A 17,602-nucleotide genomic window follows, 5' to 3' on the forward strand; every position below is an offset into this window, starting at 1 on the left:
ATGTCTGTTGCTTCTTTAGTTTGGGTTCTTCCTCTCCTGGCCCCACTGGACCCTCATGAGCCTTTTGGGAGGTCACATCCTCCATAGTAACATGCTTCTTTGTTTTCTCTGCCATCCCTCTAATTTCCAGCTTCCAAATTACTATTGTTCTCTCTTTTCCCTTTCACTTAGTCCTTTAAAATCCCTTTCCTTTCATTTTAGAGGGATCTGGGGATGGGTAGTGATCTGCTGTTTATCCAGAGTTCCTGTTTGGCATGTGGGCCAGTGCAGGGAGGTTCAGGGAGAGGCGAGAGGGTAAGATGAGTACGTCCCTCCTCAGCAGGAGATTCCCTTCCCATGTAGGCTCCTACCTCTGCACGGACTCAATTGTCCAGCCCCCAGGCTTCCAGCAGCCTCCTTTGGTTTTTGTCCAATGATGTGACCCAGGAATTGGCACTGTAGCCAGTGTTACAGTGAGCAATAATCTGGAAGCAACTGAAACTGTGGGAAGGAAGAAGGTCTAAACCTAAGGTTGGTAGGTTTAGGTTTCTTACTCTGGTCACGGGTCCCAAAGTACATATCCGGGGCTGGTGTTGCAGCTTCAGGATGCCACCAGAAAGGCTCATCATCTCTTTCTCTTTAGTTATTGTATACATTGAATTAGACTGTGCTTTCCACCCAGGATCACATGACAGCTGCTGCTCCTACAACCTGGGAGCACTCTCCAGGCAGGAAGAAGGGCACCAGGCACATAGTCCTCTTTATCATAACAAGGTTTATCCCTTGACATATCCAGAACTCATTGGACATAGTTCACAAAGCCAATCCTAGCTGCAAGGGAGTCGGAAAGGAACCGTCTTTACCTGGCGCATTGCCACTGCAAACATAAGTCATGTTGTCTGGGGAAAGAGGACATGAAGAATGGGTGCTGGACCAGTTGACACTCTGTTGTCACTGTCACGGTTGCTGAGTGACTTCTGTGCATTTGTCCTGCATTGATCAGAGAAGGGTCCAGCTGGCAGAGGTGACCACCACATGAGCCAGTGCTCCCAAAGCATTTGAGGAACCTCAGAAATCATGTGCTTTCTCCATCATTTACTTTTTTCCCTAACAAGTGAGGCTGTATCAGCCACTTCTACTAGCTAAGCAGTAACTGACTTACTACTTAGAAATGAGCTGCATGATCCCAGCTGTACTGATCACAAAATGTGAATGAAATGGGTTTTCTGTAATTTATTACCTGAACTATAGTTGTCATGTCTTCTCAGGCTCCTGTGGTTATGACAGTTTCTTAATATTTCCATGACCTTGATGGTTTTGAAGCATAGTGGCTAGATATTTTGTAGACTGTCCCTTAGTTTGCATTTGTCTGATGTTTTTCGCATGATGACACTGGGTTTATGGTTTTTGGGGAGAAATAGCACAGAGGTGAAATGCCCTTCTCATGTCATATCAGTGGGAGAACGTTATCCACATGATTGCCAGTGATACTTCATTTTGCTGCTCAGTTGTTCTAGCACTGGCCAGGAATCCTGGCAGGTTGGCTCCCATGTGCCTTTGACACATCTCAGTCAGATTGGTTTTTTGTGCACTTCCTTGCTTTGTGACATTAAGAAGTCAGGTTTATCTTGTATTTTTTCCTGCTCTGGTCCTAGCATCATCCATTTCTCTAAGGAACTCTGATTTCCTTTTGCTTGAGAATGCTATCTAGAAACCATGATCTGGGTTCTGGGTGTTCTCCCTGCTCTTGGGATGTCGCTACTTCTGGCCCCTCACGGTGGATGGACCCAGGAGACCTGTGTCCCAGCCCGTTTACACACACATAACTTTAATACTTTCTCTCTTGGGCCTTCTGTGTGGAACTATACATGCATTCATTCATTAAGCAAAGCATGCATTCACACAGATGTCTCAGGTTCTGGAGCAGCCGCTGAAGAAGGACTCCTTTCCCCTCCCCACTGATCTATAACCTCCCCTCTCCAGCAGTGAGATGCCAGCTCCCACCATCCACTATGTGGCCACCTGTTCGTTCAGTCCCAGCAAACACGTGAAGCAGTTTCACAGCTATTTATATCTCATGAGAAACTAGAGCAGTGTTTAAGTACAGTTACTTATGTCTGTAGTCTTCGTTTCCAATCAAAACATTTTCCCAAGTTACTTAGGTCAGCTGCTTTTGCCCACCCCCTTCCCAGAGGCCACATCATACATTTGTGATGTGGTCAGAGTGTGTGGTCACGGTCTGCATTCCATGCTGGGATCCCCCAACCTCCTTCACATGCTCAAAGTTTGCATACAGTATAGTGCAGTCTGTGATGTACAGTTCTATGGGTTTTGACCAATGCAGAGTCTTGTATTCACCAACCCAGTACCAGGCAGACAGTTCCATAGCCCTAAAAGTTCTCTTTTGAGGTCAGCCACTTCTGTCCTTACAGTTTTGCCTTTGACAGAATGTCACATGAGTGGAGTCACACAATATATAGACTTTTGGATCTAGCTTCTTTCTTTTTGTAAAATGCACTTAAGATTCAACCATTTTGGTGTCTGTGAATTAGAGGCTCCTTCTTCATCATCATTGAATAGTATTCCATTGTATGGGTATACTGCAATTTGTTTATCCATTTACCTGTAGAAAGAGCTTACTTCTAATTTTCTCTGAGTATGAATAAATCTGCTATAAACATTTGTGGATGGCTCTTCCATTTGGTAGATGCCTAGGGCTGGGGTTGCTGGGTTGTGTTTTTAACTTTGTAAGAAACTGCTGAACTGTCTTACCAAATGACTGTGCCATGTTCTCAGCAGCAGCGAACAAGAGTTCCAGTGGCTCCACCAGCTTTTAGTACTGTTGGTTTTTTGGGAATTTACCTATTCTCCTAAATGTATGGTGCCACCTCATTGCTTTATTTTGCATTTCCTTAATGATGATATTGAGCACCTTTTCATGTAGTTGTTTGCCCTCTGTATATCTTGTTTGGTTGAGTACAGATCTTTTGCTTGTTTTTAAAATCAGATGTTTGCTTACTCTTGAGATTTAAGAGTTCTTTATATATTCTGAATATGAGCGTCCTTTACTTGTGATCAGTCTCAAATGAAGAACATTTTTATCAAGTAAATAAACCTGAATCCTTAATTGTAGGTTCCAAACTCATGTCCTTGTCCTTGTTTGAGGAAACTTCAGAAAAAAAAAACAACTGAAATGTCATCTTTGGTTGTCAGCAGTTGTCACGGCTGTGTGTGCAGTAGATCACATACTCCCAGAACAGAGCAGGTGACAGCATTCTGGCTCCCAAAGCAGGGGAATGCTCCCTTTGAGATGGCAAAGGAAAGGGAGGGCCGGGATCAGGGAGCTTGACAGGAGTCACTGTTAAGTCCATGGAAAGTCCCCTTTGGAGACAGTGATGTGACCATCAGAATAGATGAGAAACCTTTGAGGCACCTCACTTGAGTCCACTCATCACATTTGGTCACCTGGGACTGTTGAGGTACAGGATCTGGAAGTGGGAGTGGGAGCTCATAAGCTCATATACCTCTCTATCCATGTCCCTTTGGGGGGGGGTTGTGTGTGTGTGTGTGTGTGTGTGTGTGAAGGGGGTAGGGGACCTCTAGAGCCTTTGTGTGGGGTGGTTTCTGGCTGCCTGCTGGCAGAAATTACTAGTATTTTATTATTGCTGTTTTAAATGGGACCCTGGGAACGGAAATTTTCAAATGTGTTTTGTAACCCTAAGCAAAAGGGGGAAAACACCTTTGTGAAATTTCTGGCATGTGCTCTTTTGACCTTTCTAGGCTCATGCACTCATGCATGTCAGTTAGTGCTACTCCCTCACCAGAGGCCAGAGGTGCTGAGTCCTATGGAAGCATGTCCAGTTCCTGAGCTGGACCGTGGGTGAGCTGTTACTATTTTGTGACAAAGGTTTATAATATGACCGTGGGTGAGCTGTTACTATTTTGTGACAAAGGTTTATAATATGTCTACTTAAATACACCTGTATAGAGAGACATGTACACATCCCATTTCATGAGATAACATGAAATGCAGCTCAGTTGGAAAGTACAGGAATGCAGAAAGGACTATCACACATGAATCCCATCTTCTCATGATAATGGATGTGTTTCCTTCCTGCTGTTCTGGCTATGTAGCATGTGCATTTCCTGCAGGCATTGGGAACAGTGGGGCTCAGTGGCTCGGCAGTTTGTTTTCTTGGTTGGTGTGTGCTAATAGGACTACTTATATGTGGACCCCTGTCTGTGGCTTCTGAGACTTCAGAAAGGGACAGCTAGGCAGCCTCCATGCTGACCCATTCTTTGTCCCCTTACCTTTTGACACCTGAAGCCTGGTTCCGGTGACCTTAGGGGTGACAGCAAGGAGCACCAAGCTACTGACATCCCACCTCAGGATCTCCCTACCCTGGGCAGCTTGTTCCAGCTTTTGCTGGCCCTCCCTTGGCATCAGGCTAACCCAGGGTAGCCCTGGGTCATAGAGTCCCCTGCAGAGCTGTCACTTGAAGAAGAGGACACTCTGGGAGCCAGTAGGGATTAGAGTACAGAGTGGCATCTGCTTCCCTTCCTGGACGGTACACTCCGGGTGAGCTCCCTTAGTGACCTGTTCAAGGTTAGGCAGAGGAACGGAGTTGAGCATGAGACAGGACGGGTGGAGGAAGGGATCGGCTCAGAGAAGCAATGGGCAGGCCCTGGGATGGGGAAGGGGCTGGACTCTGTGCCCTGAACCTGAAACAGCCCTGGGGATGTTCTTCTTTCTACACAACAGTGTGGGTTTCTGCAGTTGAGGAGAGGGCTGGCTGGTGAGGATGGCAAGTGGTCACCTCCTTTCTGGCAACATTACTCAGATTTACTGAGGAGCAAGGCCTCTCTGGCTTACTGTTGTAGTATCCTGTTCTCTGCAGGTGGTTTTTTGAACAAAACCGTTTTCCTAGAACATACCGGGTATAAATCACTCCAAGTGGCAGAAGCTGTAGTGGGTCTAGTGACCTGGGCTACTGATGGAGAGGCCCCAGGAGCTTTCTGGGCTCCTCCCTGAGTGTCTGAAGCAGTTACTTGGCATTTTCAGCTGTTCTAGAAAAGGTAGGTCAGTGACTGGCTTTTTTTGCCTTTTTTTTTTTTTTTTTTTTTTGCCTCAGCTCCCTCAAAAACCAAAAGCATTTTAGGACTAGAGAAAAATGGCTTGTTTTTATTCTGATTTATTTGCTTTATGAAACCAGCTCTGACAAATACCTTGTTTTGCTATGTTCTCTTTGAAACCTTGTGACTTTTTTTCTTTTCCCCCTGAGGGAAACTGGCTGCTGCTTTGGGTACCAGGAGCAGGCCAAGTGTAGGTGCTGGTTTAGGGGAAGAGCCTCTGCTCCCCAGGGCCACTTCTTAGCTCCATTATTTTGAGTCTGCTGCCTCACAGTGCTCAGTCCTTCTCAGGCAGGTAGGCAGGCAAGCAGGGCCTCTTGTAGAAGAGCTACACGGTTCCTCCACGTGTTAGGTGTGGCCACATGCCACAGAAGGCTGGTGACTACCTGTCAAGGCCCCCAGCAGGTAGAGTGGCCCAGTGCTACTTGACTGGGTAGGGGATGATGCTGGGGAACTCCCTTCCCTGGGAAGCTGGGAGCCTCCGGGTACCGAGGGTGGCACTTCATTCACACCATTGTGTGCTGGGCATCAGGGCCTTCATCTGTGAGATGGGCCCTTGGCCTTGATGCTCCCTCTTCTGCTCCTCCCCACCCCCACCAAGGACCCAAGGACGCTAATGGCTGGGGTCAACCTGAGCAGCTTGCCATAGCAGTTCCTGCTCCACAGCAGGGAGAGACTGTGGTAATGTCTTCCTTCTAAGTGAAATTTAGACACAGAGGCCCCAGCCATTCTGGGTGTGTGGCCTTGGTGAAGTTATTTTGACATTCCACCCTTCTGTCCTTCAGGATAGAGTTACATGAGCTTGCGTCTGTCCAAAGTCAAAACTGCGTACCTGTGAAGCTCTCTGCTTGCAGATGCCTGTGCTGTGCATTTTCCTCGCCTCTGGGGCAGCTGTGGCCAGGCTGGGTCCCTGTGGGCCAGGCCCACCCAGGAGGCAGCGGGGAGAGGTAGAGGGTGAGGAAATGAAGGCTGGGGCAAGGGTGGTGGGGAGACACAGGAAGAGGAAGTGGAACAGAATGGTTGCCCAAGGCTCTCCAGAGAAGGGCCCCTCCCTTGGTTGCCTAGAGAGTCCTGGGTGTGGGCATGGGGCCTTGGGGTGGTGAGTAGGGCAGCAGTTCTCTCTGCCCCGCACCCTCCCCTGGGGCCCTGGCTGACTTTGATGAGTTTCGTTTCTTTGGGGAGGGGGTGGTGTGCGTGGCCTCAGGTTGGATTGTCTGTATCTAGGAGCACCTTGGCTTCTCCATGAGTCCCTGCAGACCTCCCTGGTGCCACCCCAGACGTCACAGCTCCACACAGCCTGCCTGAGGCTTTTTTGCCCCGGCCTCCCACACACACCCAGCCCCCGGTCTTTCCTTCCTCCTTCCCTCCCTCCCTTCTTTCCTTCTTTCCTCCCTCCCTTCTTTCCTCCTTTCCTTCCTTTCCTCCTTTCCTTCCTTCCTTCCTTCCTTCCTTCCTTCCTTCCTTCCTTCCTTCCTTCCTTCCTACCTTCCTTCCTTCCTTCTTTCAGTCCAAGAGCAAACCCTTTCCTAGAAGCCCACACCGTCCCCTAGTTCCCACCTCCTTACCAGCCCCTGGCAGAGGGGACCAGGGCGCTGGTTCTCCTGCCTTGAATGTATGGCCTGCATCCTGACAGTGGCTAACTCACCTGGCGCACCTGGCACATCCTTGGAGGGCGGTTCTCTGCCGTCCAGTCGTAGGAGGGTGGCCCCGGGCACGTGGTATCTAGGAGGCTGGAGGGGCCTCTCACACCTACAGTTACAGATCTGAGTCTGCTGCTGCTCACCTTCTTCCCCCTTGCCTTCTAAGTCACACCAGGTCTGTGAAACTATCAGGGAGCACCCTCCAACAAAACAACTGGCAGTAAAACCCATGGACTTGAGCCCTGGAAGTCCTGCCCCAGAAACACCTTCCAGCAAGGTAGATTGGGCCTCCTCACCAGTTTTGAGTTTCCCCTCTGCCAGGGAGCTCCCTTGCCCCCTCCCCCATTCCCAGGAGGATCTATTTTAAGGGGAGCTCTCAGGATTGCATTTGGAATATGCTGAGGGATATGCCAGGCCCCATGTGATTTGAGTGTGCCTGGCCAGGAAGGCATAGAATATTGTTCCTTCAACTCCTGTTTGAAAATTTGCATTATTTGTGTCTAGTGTTTCCTAATTTGCTGTGGATTCTTGTTTTTGATTTTTTGAATGGGTAATAAATATGTTAGCGTGTTTTGAAATCCAAGAAATTGAAGCCGTTTTCAAGATTTCCCTCCAGCCTCCCAGCCCTCTGTCACCAGGTCATCTCCATTCTGACTTTCTTATGTATGTTTCTGCACAAATGCGCAGGCACATAGGTGTACACACACCGTTTATTCTCCTATTTTACACATTCTGCTCTAAACCTCACTTTCTTCCCTCAACAGTACCACTTTAGAGATCTCCCCCTGTCAGTTCAGAAGGAATCCATTCCACTTGTTCAGAGTATTCCATTATATGGGCATTCCAGAATTGACTTATTAACAGGCCCCCGTGGAAGGACGGGAGTTGTTTTGAGGCTTTTGCTGCCTTGAATAATTAGGCACATATTCCATTTTGTAGCTGTGCAGGGATGTGTATAGAATAGGTTCCCAAAAGTTGTTTTGTGGCGTCAAAGGTGGCACACATTTGTAACTATGAGTAGTATTGCCAAGTTGCCCTCCGTAGAAGTTGGGGCAATGTGTATTTCCATTGGTGAGTGTGAGAGTAGTTCATGTTCCTGCAGCTTCGCTGCCTAATAGGTAAAAAAATAGGGTTTCAGTGGAGTTTAGTTTGCATTGGCATTCTGATGGGTGAGGCTGAGCATCTCTGCAGATGCTGGGAGTCCTTTGTGTTCTTTTTACCAACTACCTTACAGCCTTTGCCCATATTTCTGTTAGGTGTTGGTTTTTCCTCTTCTGCACCTTCTTTATGTATCAGAAAGTAGGCCTTCCTGGTGTGAGCTGCAAATATTTTTTCCTTGGATTGTCATTTATCTTCTACCTTTGCTTCTGGTGGCTTTGTCCTTGGAGAAGTATTTTATACTTTTGTAGTCAAATTTATCAGTCTTTTCATTTATGGCTACTGGAGTTTGATTCATAGAAAGAACTTCTACCTAGCGTGGTCCTTACTTTCTTTCCAGATGCTACTTAGCTGTCCTTAAACATATTTTCAGACCCTCTCCCCTCCACCCATATGATATGTTCATTTACACTAAATGTTTCCCACTGTTTTAGGGTTTAGTTCTGGCATTTCTGCTCCTGTCCACTGGTCAGTTATCACCTTATGTGGCAGTATGTTGAATATCTGATGGTCCACATCATTCTTTATTAGTTTTCCTCGCTATTTCTATTTGTTTGTTTCTCTGTAGGAATTTTAGGATCAAATTACCCTACTCCAAAACAAAGCAAGGCAACACCAAAAACGCCTACTTTAAAAATACACTTGTATCGATTGTAGAAAGGTAGATTTTGTTTTAACTATGTCCCCAAGGCTATATGTCATAGTCTTCAACCTCTCCTTATATCTTGCCAGCTCTGGCTCCTGCAAGAGTGAGTGTAAGGCAGCATGTGATTAGCAACACTCCTATACCCCATAACAGCAGCAGGAGACCAGGGTGCCCTGGGGCAGGGGCAAGGCCAGGGTGGGGGGGGGGTGTAGTTCCAGCAAAGATGAATACTCACTGGTGTGGGGCTTCAGTGTGTAACCAGTGGTTCCCACCATGGTCATTTGCCAGTGGCTTGCTCATGAGATCCCCTCTCAGGGGGCTCAGGGGCCCAGGAGCAACCCCCCCTTCCAACCAGTGATAACAGTGTCTCTCATTTGGGCAAGTATGTGCTCCCACTTAAACCTTAGGGTAACTGTAAGAAGGAACAGACAGGATGACAGCCCCTGAAGCCATCAATAAATGAGCAGGGATGTGGGGTAGGGCAGGGGCTGACCACTTTAGCAGTGGCTTCCATTCAGAAAGCACCTCTCCTGCTACAGGCAGAGTCCCAGGGAAAGAGGGGTCCCCACTGAGTGGCACCTCTCCCTCCTGCTGGGCCTCACCTCTCTCCTGCAGTACCACCGTGGGTAAGGGCTTCCAGCTGGGGCTTCCTAGAAGGTAAAGCATCTTCACGACAGCTCCATGGGGGTCTGTAAACCACGGACATTTTCAGTAATGAGTGGAGTAGCCAGTGGCCTCTGGATGAAAGGAAAATCTGCTTTCTGCCACAGGGGACAAGCCTTTCTGCTGACCTGGAGTCTGCCTGTGGACCTGGTTTTCCTTGGAGGCTGGCAGCTGATTGGCTCCAGTGGCTGGCCGCCTGCCAAGCTGCCCCAGAGTGGGAGGGTAAGCAGGAGGGATTCCCTGAAGTGAGAAACATGGCAGTGTTGAAGTAGGGAGCTGGAGGTGGCCACATGCCAGTGGCCGCAGATCAGAGCTATCTGTTGATGAATGACAGCCCATTTGCTGGCAGTGAATAGCCAGGACCTGGGTGCTGGGGCCTGGGAGCCTGGGAAAAGCTGTATCTCTGTGGAAACCTCTGTTTGTGCCTCCCTCTGACTCTCTGACCAGCCCTGCCCTTCAGAACCATCAACTCCCCACACACATACCCATGTGGATTCCTTGTGCTCACTGAGGTCCATTCATGTGATTTCAGTCGATGGATCCATCTGCCCTTCTCTCTGGGGGCCTTCCGTTCAGAGCTGCATCCCCTCCCTTCTTTCTCCCACAGAGGGGAGCTCAGCAAGCCTTCCTAGAGCCCTGGCTGGTATAGCCAGCCTGAGCTGAGAAGAGCCAGCAGGAGGCCGGGGGGCCAACAGGGCAAGGCACTTAACTGCCCACAGGCAGAAAAGGCTTTAGTCTACAGACTTTATTCTGGCCCTGGCTCCATGTGAAGCACTGGGAGGCAATGCAAAAGGACCCCCCAGACTGCCCACAAGAGGCCCCCAGACAGAAAAGAACTGCCTTGTGCAGGTGCTGTTGGAGCCAAGAGGGACCCACTCACCTGTAGGAGTTGGCAGTTTGGCCAGAACTGGTTGGAGCAATTGAGATAATTGGGAGCATGCCCTTTGGACAGGAGTCAGAGCTGGATGGAGTCTCACTGTGGCAGGAGCCTGAGCTCAGGGCATGAGCTAGAACATGCACACTTCCCAAGCAGTACCTGCAGGCTGCCTGGAAGGGGGCGGGGGCAGGGCCCAGGGCTAGGTGCCCAGTCAGGGGCTCAGGCTGTAGGAAAGCCCCTGTGCTCCCAGTCTGGCCTCTTGTAGCTTCTGGGAGGAACAAGCTGTCCCAGCCCAGGCCTGTGGCTTGGGCAAGAGGAGCATGTGGGACACAGTGTTCCCTGATAAGATGAAGCAATCACTCTCACAGCCTCACTGCAGCGCCAGAGAACATTTATGTAACCCCTGCCCTGCACCCCATGAGCCCTTGGCCTTGGCGCCCCTGCCACACAGCTGCCCCTCCCTTACTACACACCAACAGCACCATGCCCTGTATTCCCCTCCCAAGGCCCTCTCACCGTTCAGCCCCACAGCCCTAATCCTGGTCCCGTGCAGCCCTCCCCTCATTGGAAAGAGAGGGCCAGGGGACTGGAGGGGGCCCATGCCAGGCTTAGGCTTCAGGCAGGAGGCTGCAGGGGGCTGAGCTCTTATCAGGGTTCTGGAATCCTCCATCAGGTCACTTCTGAGCTAGACTGAGCACTCCCCTTATGATGACCCTGTGGTACTATTGCTGCCTATCTATCACATGCCCAAGAGGAAGCAGATGCAGAATTTAAGCCCAGCAGAAGGGATGCTAGGGTTCATTGAGTCTGGGCCAACTTCTCGTAGGGCCTGGACCTGCTCCAGTCTGGGTGCGCTCCCTGTATACTAATTCAGCCCAGTCACACCAAACTTGAGGTCGGTCCTTAGAAGAGTGAGGCCCAGGGACACCTGTAGGTACCTGAGAGCCCTCTAGGAAGCCATAAGGTCAAAACTATTTTCAAAACAACATTATTCTTTTTTCTCTAAAAGAATACAGTGGAATATTCCAAAAGCTACATGATGTGTGATGACATCATCCCTCTGACAGCTACTGGAATAGCTGTAGTTCTTAGTTTAAATTGTTTTGTTTAATTTCTAGTATGATAAATATCAATGGATATAGTCCACATAAATAGTCTTTGGATCCCTCTCTACAAATACGAGAAACACCGTCATGGATGACTGTTTGCCTGGCTGGCTTGCTTTCCCCCACCTGTTCTCAATTCTCCTGGCTGTTCCTCATTAGCCTCCTGGGTGCTGCTTGCATGTCACCATGTAGAGGCCAGCCCAGCCAGACCCTGGTGCTGCTCCTTACCAGCATGAATCATAAGTGTTTTCTCCATCTGTTTGTAGACCAGTTTATTGCCATCTGCCCTCCTGGAATGGGCTGACAGAGGTATAAAGGATGAAACAGGGAGGACCCTGTCTGCATAATGACCCAGTCCCCAAGGCCAGTCATTGGATCCATGTTCAGTAAAAGTGCCAAGCTACTGATGCCCAGACAGACCAAGAGCCGTGAGTGGCCTAGGGGTGATCCCGAGCTTTCCCTACCTTCTGCTGCTCTAGGCTCCTTGGTACCAGCATCCCATCCTACTGGATGCTGTAGTTCTCTGCGGCCCTGACATCATTGTAACTAATCTATAATTACACCCTATAATGCCTCCCAGAGCTGCAAGCATAAGGACCCTAAAAAGGATAAGCCCCCCTGTGAGGGCCCAGGGCTTATTAGAAAGCAAAGGTGACTTTGAATTTGGGTTCATCCTCCCCTACTCCCACCTCAGGCCTAAATTTAAGAAGACACAGATGACAAAAAGAATGGATAAGAACAAACATAATAACTTAAACATTTCAAGGGTAAGCATTTGGCATGTGCCAGGCACAGTGCCACGATCTGGTTGCATGTGACCCCATGGTACAATCACCATGTGTACCCCACTTTGGGAATGGGGTAGTATATTCATTTCCTATGGCTGCCATAACACATTACCATAAACTAGGTGACTTTAAACAACAGAAATGCACTTTCTCACTGTTTTAGAGGGCAGAAGTCTAAGATCAAGGTGTTGGCAGCTCACTCCTCTGCTGACCTCTGTTCCTTCTGACAGCTCTCCTGGCAGGGGTGGGCGGGGGGAATCCATTTCATGCCTCTCTCCTAGTTTCTGGGGCTGTCTACAATGCTTGGTGTTCCTTGGCTTTTGATGTATCACTCCAATCTCTTCTGTCATTGCTTGGCCTTCTCTTCTATGTCCTTTCCCCTTCTTTTCTAAGGACAATTGTGATCTCATTAAAGATCCTTACCTTAATTATATCTACAAAGACCCCTTTTCCAAATAAGAAAAAGGATTTGAGGATTCCTTGGTTCAAAGCATTAGGACTTGGATGTCTTTTTAGGGGGGCACTCTTTACCCCACCACAGAGGTACTTCCCTGAGGCTGGGTCATTAATACACTGTGAAGATAGGTCTACGCCTCATCCGTCAGACTTGGCACACCAAACTCTTCAATTCAGCACCCAGTCACATAGAAATGAAACCACTGTATTTAATGCTGGACTTTTCAAACATTTAGTGACCGACCATTGTGAATTGTGAAATTCCTAGAGTGGACTTAGCATGCATCATTTCTCAAAACTTTTTTGTTGACAAGATTTTTTCCTCTGAGAACCGATTAACAATGTATTTAATTCTAAAAAGACACATAACATAGAAGAGCTTTTAAAACAACAAAAATCCTGTTCCCAGTGCAGCCTCACTCCACAGCATTGCTCTGATTTTAGTTGTTTTGGTGATTACTGACATAAATAACCTATACGATTTTTTTTACTGTTTCTTGATGTATCACATTTAGATTTGATCTGTTATCTCCCTGCCATGAAATTTAAGGATTTACCTCATTCCTACCCCTCCCCTCCTCCTGAATTGATGGATGTATTATTCAATTTTTTTTATTATCCTATAATTTTAACCTAAACCTCATTTAGACATTTCCTTTGTTCATATGTGTGTTCCTACCATTTTCTTAAATCTACATTCTCTACTGGGGCCATGAGTCAGTTGTATGGGTTTTGTCTTTAACAGTGATTCTAAACACTGACAACTAACTAGTGTGCTAGGGTTCACATGACCATGACTGTGAAAGGATTGCTTCCATATGCCAGGGCCTGTGCAGGGATTTCATTCCCTCCTGCTGCCTCATGGGGTTGTTGTGAAAGATAAATAACATAACATACAAAAAGCCCCTTAATCAATGTTTGGCTCAGAGTTCTTCCCTGATTGCTCATAGTCTTGTAGCATTTTAGTTTGCTTCAAATTTAGACCCCAGTTTTTTGCATGTCTTCTATTTTTCCTGGAGTTTCTAATTGCCTCTCTTTTTCCTTTTAACCAAAGAATTGTATGTGCCTTTACTGTGTCCTGAAGTTTATTCAGCCTCTTAATCATACCTCTGATGCATGGAACTCACTTTCTTCTTAGAACTATCCCCCTGTGAATCCTGCCTCGGTGGTCCCCAGGTCTCTGCTTCACTCTCCTGAATGCTCTTCATTTTTCACTCACTTCTCTGACTTCTTGTTTTTTTTGTCTTTGTTTTTGTTTTTGTTTTCCTCATTTTTGCTGCAGTTTGAGAGCTAAACTTAGAAGACTCTATTTCTTTGTCATCTAGAATCCTGTGTGATTTATGAGAAGTCTAGTGTGTGTCCCAGCCTTATTCCCTTACAGGTAACTTGGTGTTTGTTTCTCACCTCTTTAAGAAGTTTTGTGGTCTCTTTTTACCCAGTGTTCTGACATTGCAGAATTTCTCACAGCAGGAGCCTTTACTCACTACCCTGCCCATCTCTGTGCTAGCCCATTCCATGTTAGTCTCCTGTGTTTTTTTATTCTGACATATACCATTTTCTTGTTTCTTTGGTAATTTGTTCTCTTCCCTCTTTTTCTGTTGTTTTGTTTTTTAAACGAACTGAAATTAGTTAAATATTGTATCGCCGGGATTGGTTCCCTATAACTCTGAACTATCATTTGTAACTTTTAGATAGGTTTGGGAAATGATGGTGTCCTCTCTTACTTGATTTTGAATCTCCCCCTCCAACAAACACCCTTTCTTCCTCCCAAAAAAAAAAAAAAACAGAAACAAAAACAAAAAAACAGAAACCTGTAAAATGAATGAGAACATACACAATCACACATATAGCTCTTAGTTTCAGCATTACTAGGAGACAGAGAACACAGCAACATTCATGTTTTAGAGCTTTTTTGATGTTGTTCCATTTTTCTGGGATATTTACTTGAGTATATTTCTAGCTTTTCTGTGGAATTTTTGTTTGGGTAACAATACTCTCCATTTCTAAATACTATTTTTTTGTTCTCTGCACTTCCTTTTGATGGTGTCATGTTTGCTTTATGCATGAATTTTGTCTGAAATTTCTCAGAATACTAATTAAAATTTTTAGGTTGACATTCTCTTCTGTCTCCTGACTTCACTCTTTTTCCTCTGGAGTAAGCTTGTTTTGTTGCTCATGGACTTTTCCCTTTCATGCTGTTTGTTTTCATTGGCCATCTGGCCATCCTTGGGTGTTTATTTATATTTAAGGTTGATGTGCTCATTTAGGGTGGGTGGTATGGATTTCCTCTTCCAGGTAAAGGTGGGCCAGCTTCGAGGACTGGCTTTAGGGCCAGAGTTGGGGACGGAGTGGAAGGTAAAGAGTTGAAAGGGTGTCTGTGTGGCCACCCTCAGTGCCATAAGGGCTGCATTCTGGGATGCCAGGAGCCTCTGCTGGTTCTCTCTGATCAGCTGATGTTTTTTTTGGAGGTTTTGTGTGTGTGTGTGTGTGTGTGTGGTTTAGAGTTTGCCAAGGTAAATGCTGGCCCTGTTCCTTGCTCTGAGCAAGGGATGGGAGAGAGGTAGGGAGGTCCTGATTGCAGCCTACTTTTGTTATCTCCCTCTCATGGAGTGTTCTAAGTAGCCATCCTTGTCTGTCTCCAAGCTTGGGTCTGCAAGAGCCTGTTGTAGTCTCCTGCTCTGCTGTTGCCTGTTGGCCGCATTGGAACTTCTGTAAGAGAAGGAAATTACCTGGTCTTGGCGCGTCCTGTTATAGATGAGGAAACTGAGGAGGAGTGAGAATGGTGGCAGACCATTTGGGTTTGGGAATTGTCTCTTGGCCCTCGAGGGTGTGGGGCTCTGGAGTGTGGTTCCTGTAGGGCTAGTGTGGGTCCTCTCCCACCCTTCAACCGTTTAGTCCTGGTTCCCAGTCTGATTCTGAAGATGCGCCTGAGCTCCCTACAGGCCAGAGCCAGGGGATCTGCACAGGCTGTTGGGTGGCATGCTCCCTGGCTGGCACCACCACCACCAGAGGCCTTGGGCCCTGCCACCACATTACCTGAGATGCTGGCAGGGCATTCCTTTGCCCCATGGGTTTGTCGCAGAGGGAGGGGAGGCAACTGGGGTGGGCATGGGGGAGCGGGCTTGCCGGAGGGCAGGGCCAGGCGGGTACTGACGCTCCGCCCCTGTCGCCCGCAGGTGAGAGGCCCTTCGCCTGCAGCTGGCAGGACTGCAACAAGAAGTTCGCGCGCTCGGACGAGCTGGCCCGGCACTACCGCACACACACCGGCGAGAAGAAGTTCAGCTGTCCCATCTGCGAGAAGCGCTTCATGCGCAGCGACCACCTGACGAAGCACGCGCGCCGCCACGCCAACTTCCACCCGGGCATGCTGCAGCGGCGCAGCGGGAGCTCGAGGACCGGCTCCCTCAGCGACTACAGCCGCTCGGACGCCAGCAGCCCCACCATCAGCCCAGCCAGCTCTCCATGAGCCCGGCCACCGCCCCGCCCCCCGGCAGCAGCACAGCCCCGCCCAGGGCCCCGCCCCCTCCCTGGGGCTGGCCGAGGACCCTCCACCCCCACTACAGCCATGAGCAGATGCTCACCCCTCTATTCCTGATGCCGTGTCTTTCCCTTTTGTAAGAAGAAAGAAGAGAGAACTTTATGAAGTCAATAACAATAACACAACAATTTCTTCACCTCAGGTGTCAAAGTAAATTTGTAAAAAAAAAACAAAAAATTTTCAAAAAACACCATTCATAAATTGCACAATAGGCATACCCACAAAGGTGAGATTCAGTGGTGTTGCACCCGCCCCCCCTTTCTCAGGGATGGACATGTTCCACAAGGTCAGTGAGGACACTCCCTTCCTGCCGCCTTATTCTGTACATAGATTTGCACTCTGGAGTTTTCTGTTAGGTTCAGGGACACACTGGGGACAGAGACAAGCAGTACAGGTGCAGCTCAGCATCCAGCTTGTGGGTGAATTGGTCAGTCCGTCCTGCATGGATGTGGTCACTGACACTTGCTTTCAGGCCATATTCCTAAGCTGAGGGCCTCCCCACCAGCCTCTGCCCCAGCAGCCTGGCCGGGCTCAGGACATACATGTTCAGAGGGATGCCTTAAGCTGTACCGAGCAGAAGAAGCACTCCACCTGGGGAGCCCATTTCCCTCTCCCTGCCTCCAGGAGCGGCCTTCTGGGCCTCTCAGAGCCCTGGAAGCAGAGATGCAAGCCCTGATTGATCAGCCTGCTGCACCACCTAAAGTCCGTCGTGAAGGGGACCTTGGGGCCACCACGTTCACCCTGCCCTTGGCCTGCTTGAGGTATGTGCTCCATGGAGGGACACCTCCTATCCTGTGTCCTGCAGAAGACACATGGGGACCTCTCACTATTTCACATTCTCTGACTGGAAAGTAGAGCCTGGGAATCCCGGTCTTCTTCAGAGATGTCTGCAAGTGTCTCCAGTCCCTGTGTTCTCCTGGACCGGCCCTGCTACCAAGACACCTTTGTTTGGAATAGCAGGGAAGGTTGTTGGGCCCCCTGGCCAGAGGCCCAGTGTGTGTGGCCGTGCATGTGGCAGTGCTTGGTGCTTCACAGAGACTGTTCTGTAGCAAGAGACCGGAACATTGTGACTTGGAACTTTTCGGGAGTGGTAAAGCAGATGTAGTGGGAAATGCTGTCGGAGAATGTGCATTGTTTCCTCCCCGGGGAACACCAGACAGAAAGTTGTGGGAAATACTTTGCTTACACCCACCATGTTCCCAGCTCAGAATTAGCAAACTTCCAGCTTCTCCATGAGGTTTGCACCCCCTGGACTTCTCCTGTTCCCTCCCATCATTCTCCTGCCTGGGCGGCCCCAGCCCATACCTATCTGTGGCGACTCAGGGCTGTGGGTGCTCCATCACCAGGTTCTGCCGGGGAGAGGAGGAGCAGAGAGCTAAGCACTTTGTCTTGGAGCCCCAGCCTGAGCCCAGCTGGGGTCTGAGCCCTGGCAGAGCAATCAGGCTGGGCTCCAGCGTGCTGCTCCTCTGCAGGCATTTGGAGGTTCCTCCTCAGTACTGCTGTCCAGGCACTGCCCTTCCCTTCCTCCTCAGAGTTCGGGCCTGTAAATACAAGCCCCCAGGACAGTGTGTGTGTGTGTGTGTGTGTGTGTGTGTGCGCGCGCGCGCGCGGGGGGGGGGGA

At 48.8% G+C, this 17,602-nt stretch overlaps 2 protein-coding genes across 2 annotated transcripts in view; one reads left to right on the forward strand and one right to left on the reverse strand.

Annotated features, from left to right (window-relative positions):
* The window catches only part of KLF13 (KLF transcription factor 13), a 43,756-nt gene extending 26,177 nt beyond the window's left edge, over positions 1–17,579 (forward strand). Inside the window, exon 2 of the mRNA XM_055326594.1 lies at positions 15,620–17,579. Coding sequence (XP_055182569.1) covers positions 15,620–15,909 — 290 coding nt within the window. The 3' untranslated portion in view covers positions 15,910–17,579. The remainder of the gene's footprint in view (positions 1–15,619) is intronic.
* Positions 5,125–10,061, reverse strand: LOC129510432 (uncharacterized). The gene is made up of 4 exons (XM_055326595.1): positions 9,156–10,061; positions 6,755–6,858; positions 5,942–6,078; positions 5,125–5,495 (listed from the first exon to the last, which is right to left on the reverse strand). Exons 1-4 carry the CDS (start codon positions 9,506–9,508, stop codon positions 5,397–5,399), a joined length of 693 nt encoding a protein of 230 aa, XP_055182570.1. The 5' UTR covers positions 9,509–10,061; the 3' UTR covers positions 5,125–5,396.
* Positions 17,580–17,602: the final 23 nt, after the last annotated feature.

The sequence above is a fragment of the Nyctereutes procyonoides genome, unplaced genomic scaffold (genome assembly GCF_905146905.1).
Source record: "Nyctereutes procyonoides isolate TBG_1078 unplaced genomic scaffold, NYPRO_anot_genome, whole genome shotgun sequence".
NCBI classification, from domain to species: Eukaryota; Metazoa; Chordata; class Mammalia; order Carnivora; family Canidae; genus Nyctereutes; species Nyctereutes procyonoides.

Bases quoted from the DNA above. Each gene is read 5' to 3' on its own strand.
- LOC129510432 (XM_055326595.1), bottom strand. From the start codon at position 9,508: ATGTGGCCACCTCCAGCTCCCTACTTCAACACTGCCATGTTTCTCACT. The intron at 6,079-6,754 runs GTGAGTTAGCCA...CCCTTGCCCCAG, and splicing joins GGATGTGCCAGGTGCGCCAG to CCTTCATTTCCTCACCCTCT. The intron at 5,496-5,941 runs GTACGCAGTTTT...GGGCCTTGACAG, and splicing joins GCAAGCAGAGAGCTTCACAG to GTAGTCACCAGCCTTCTGTG.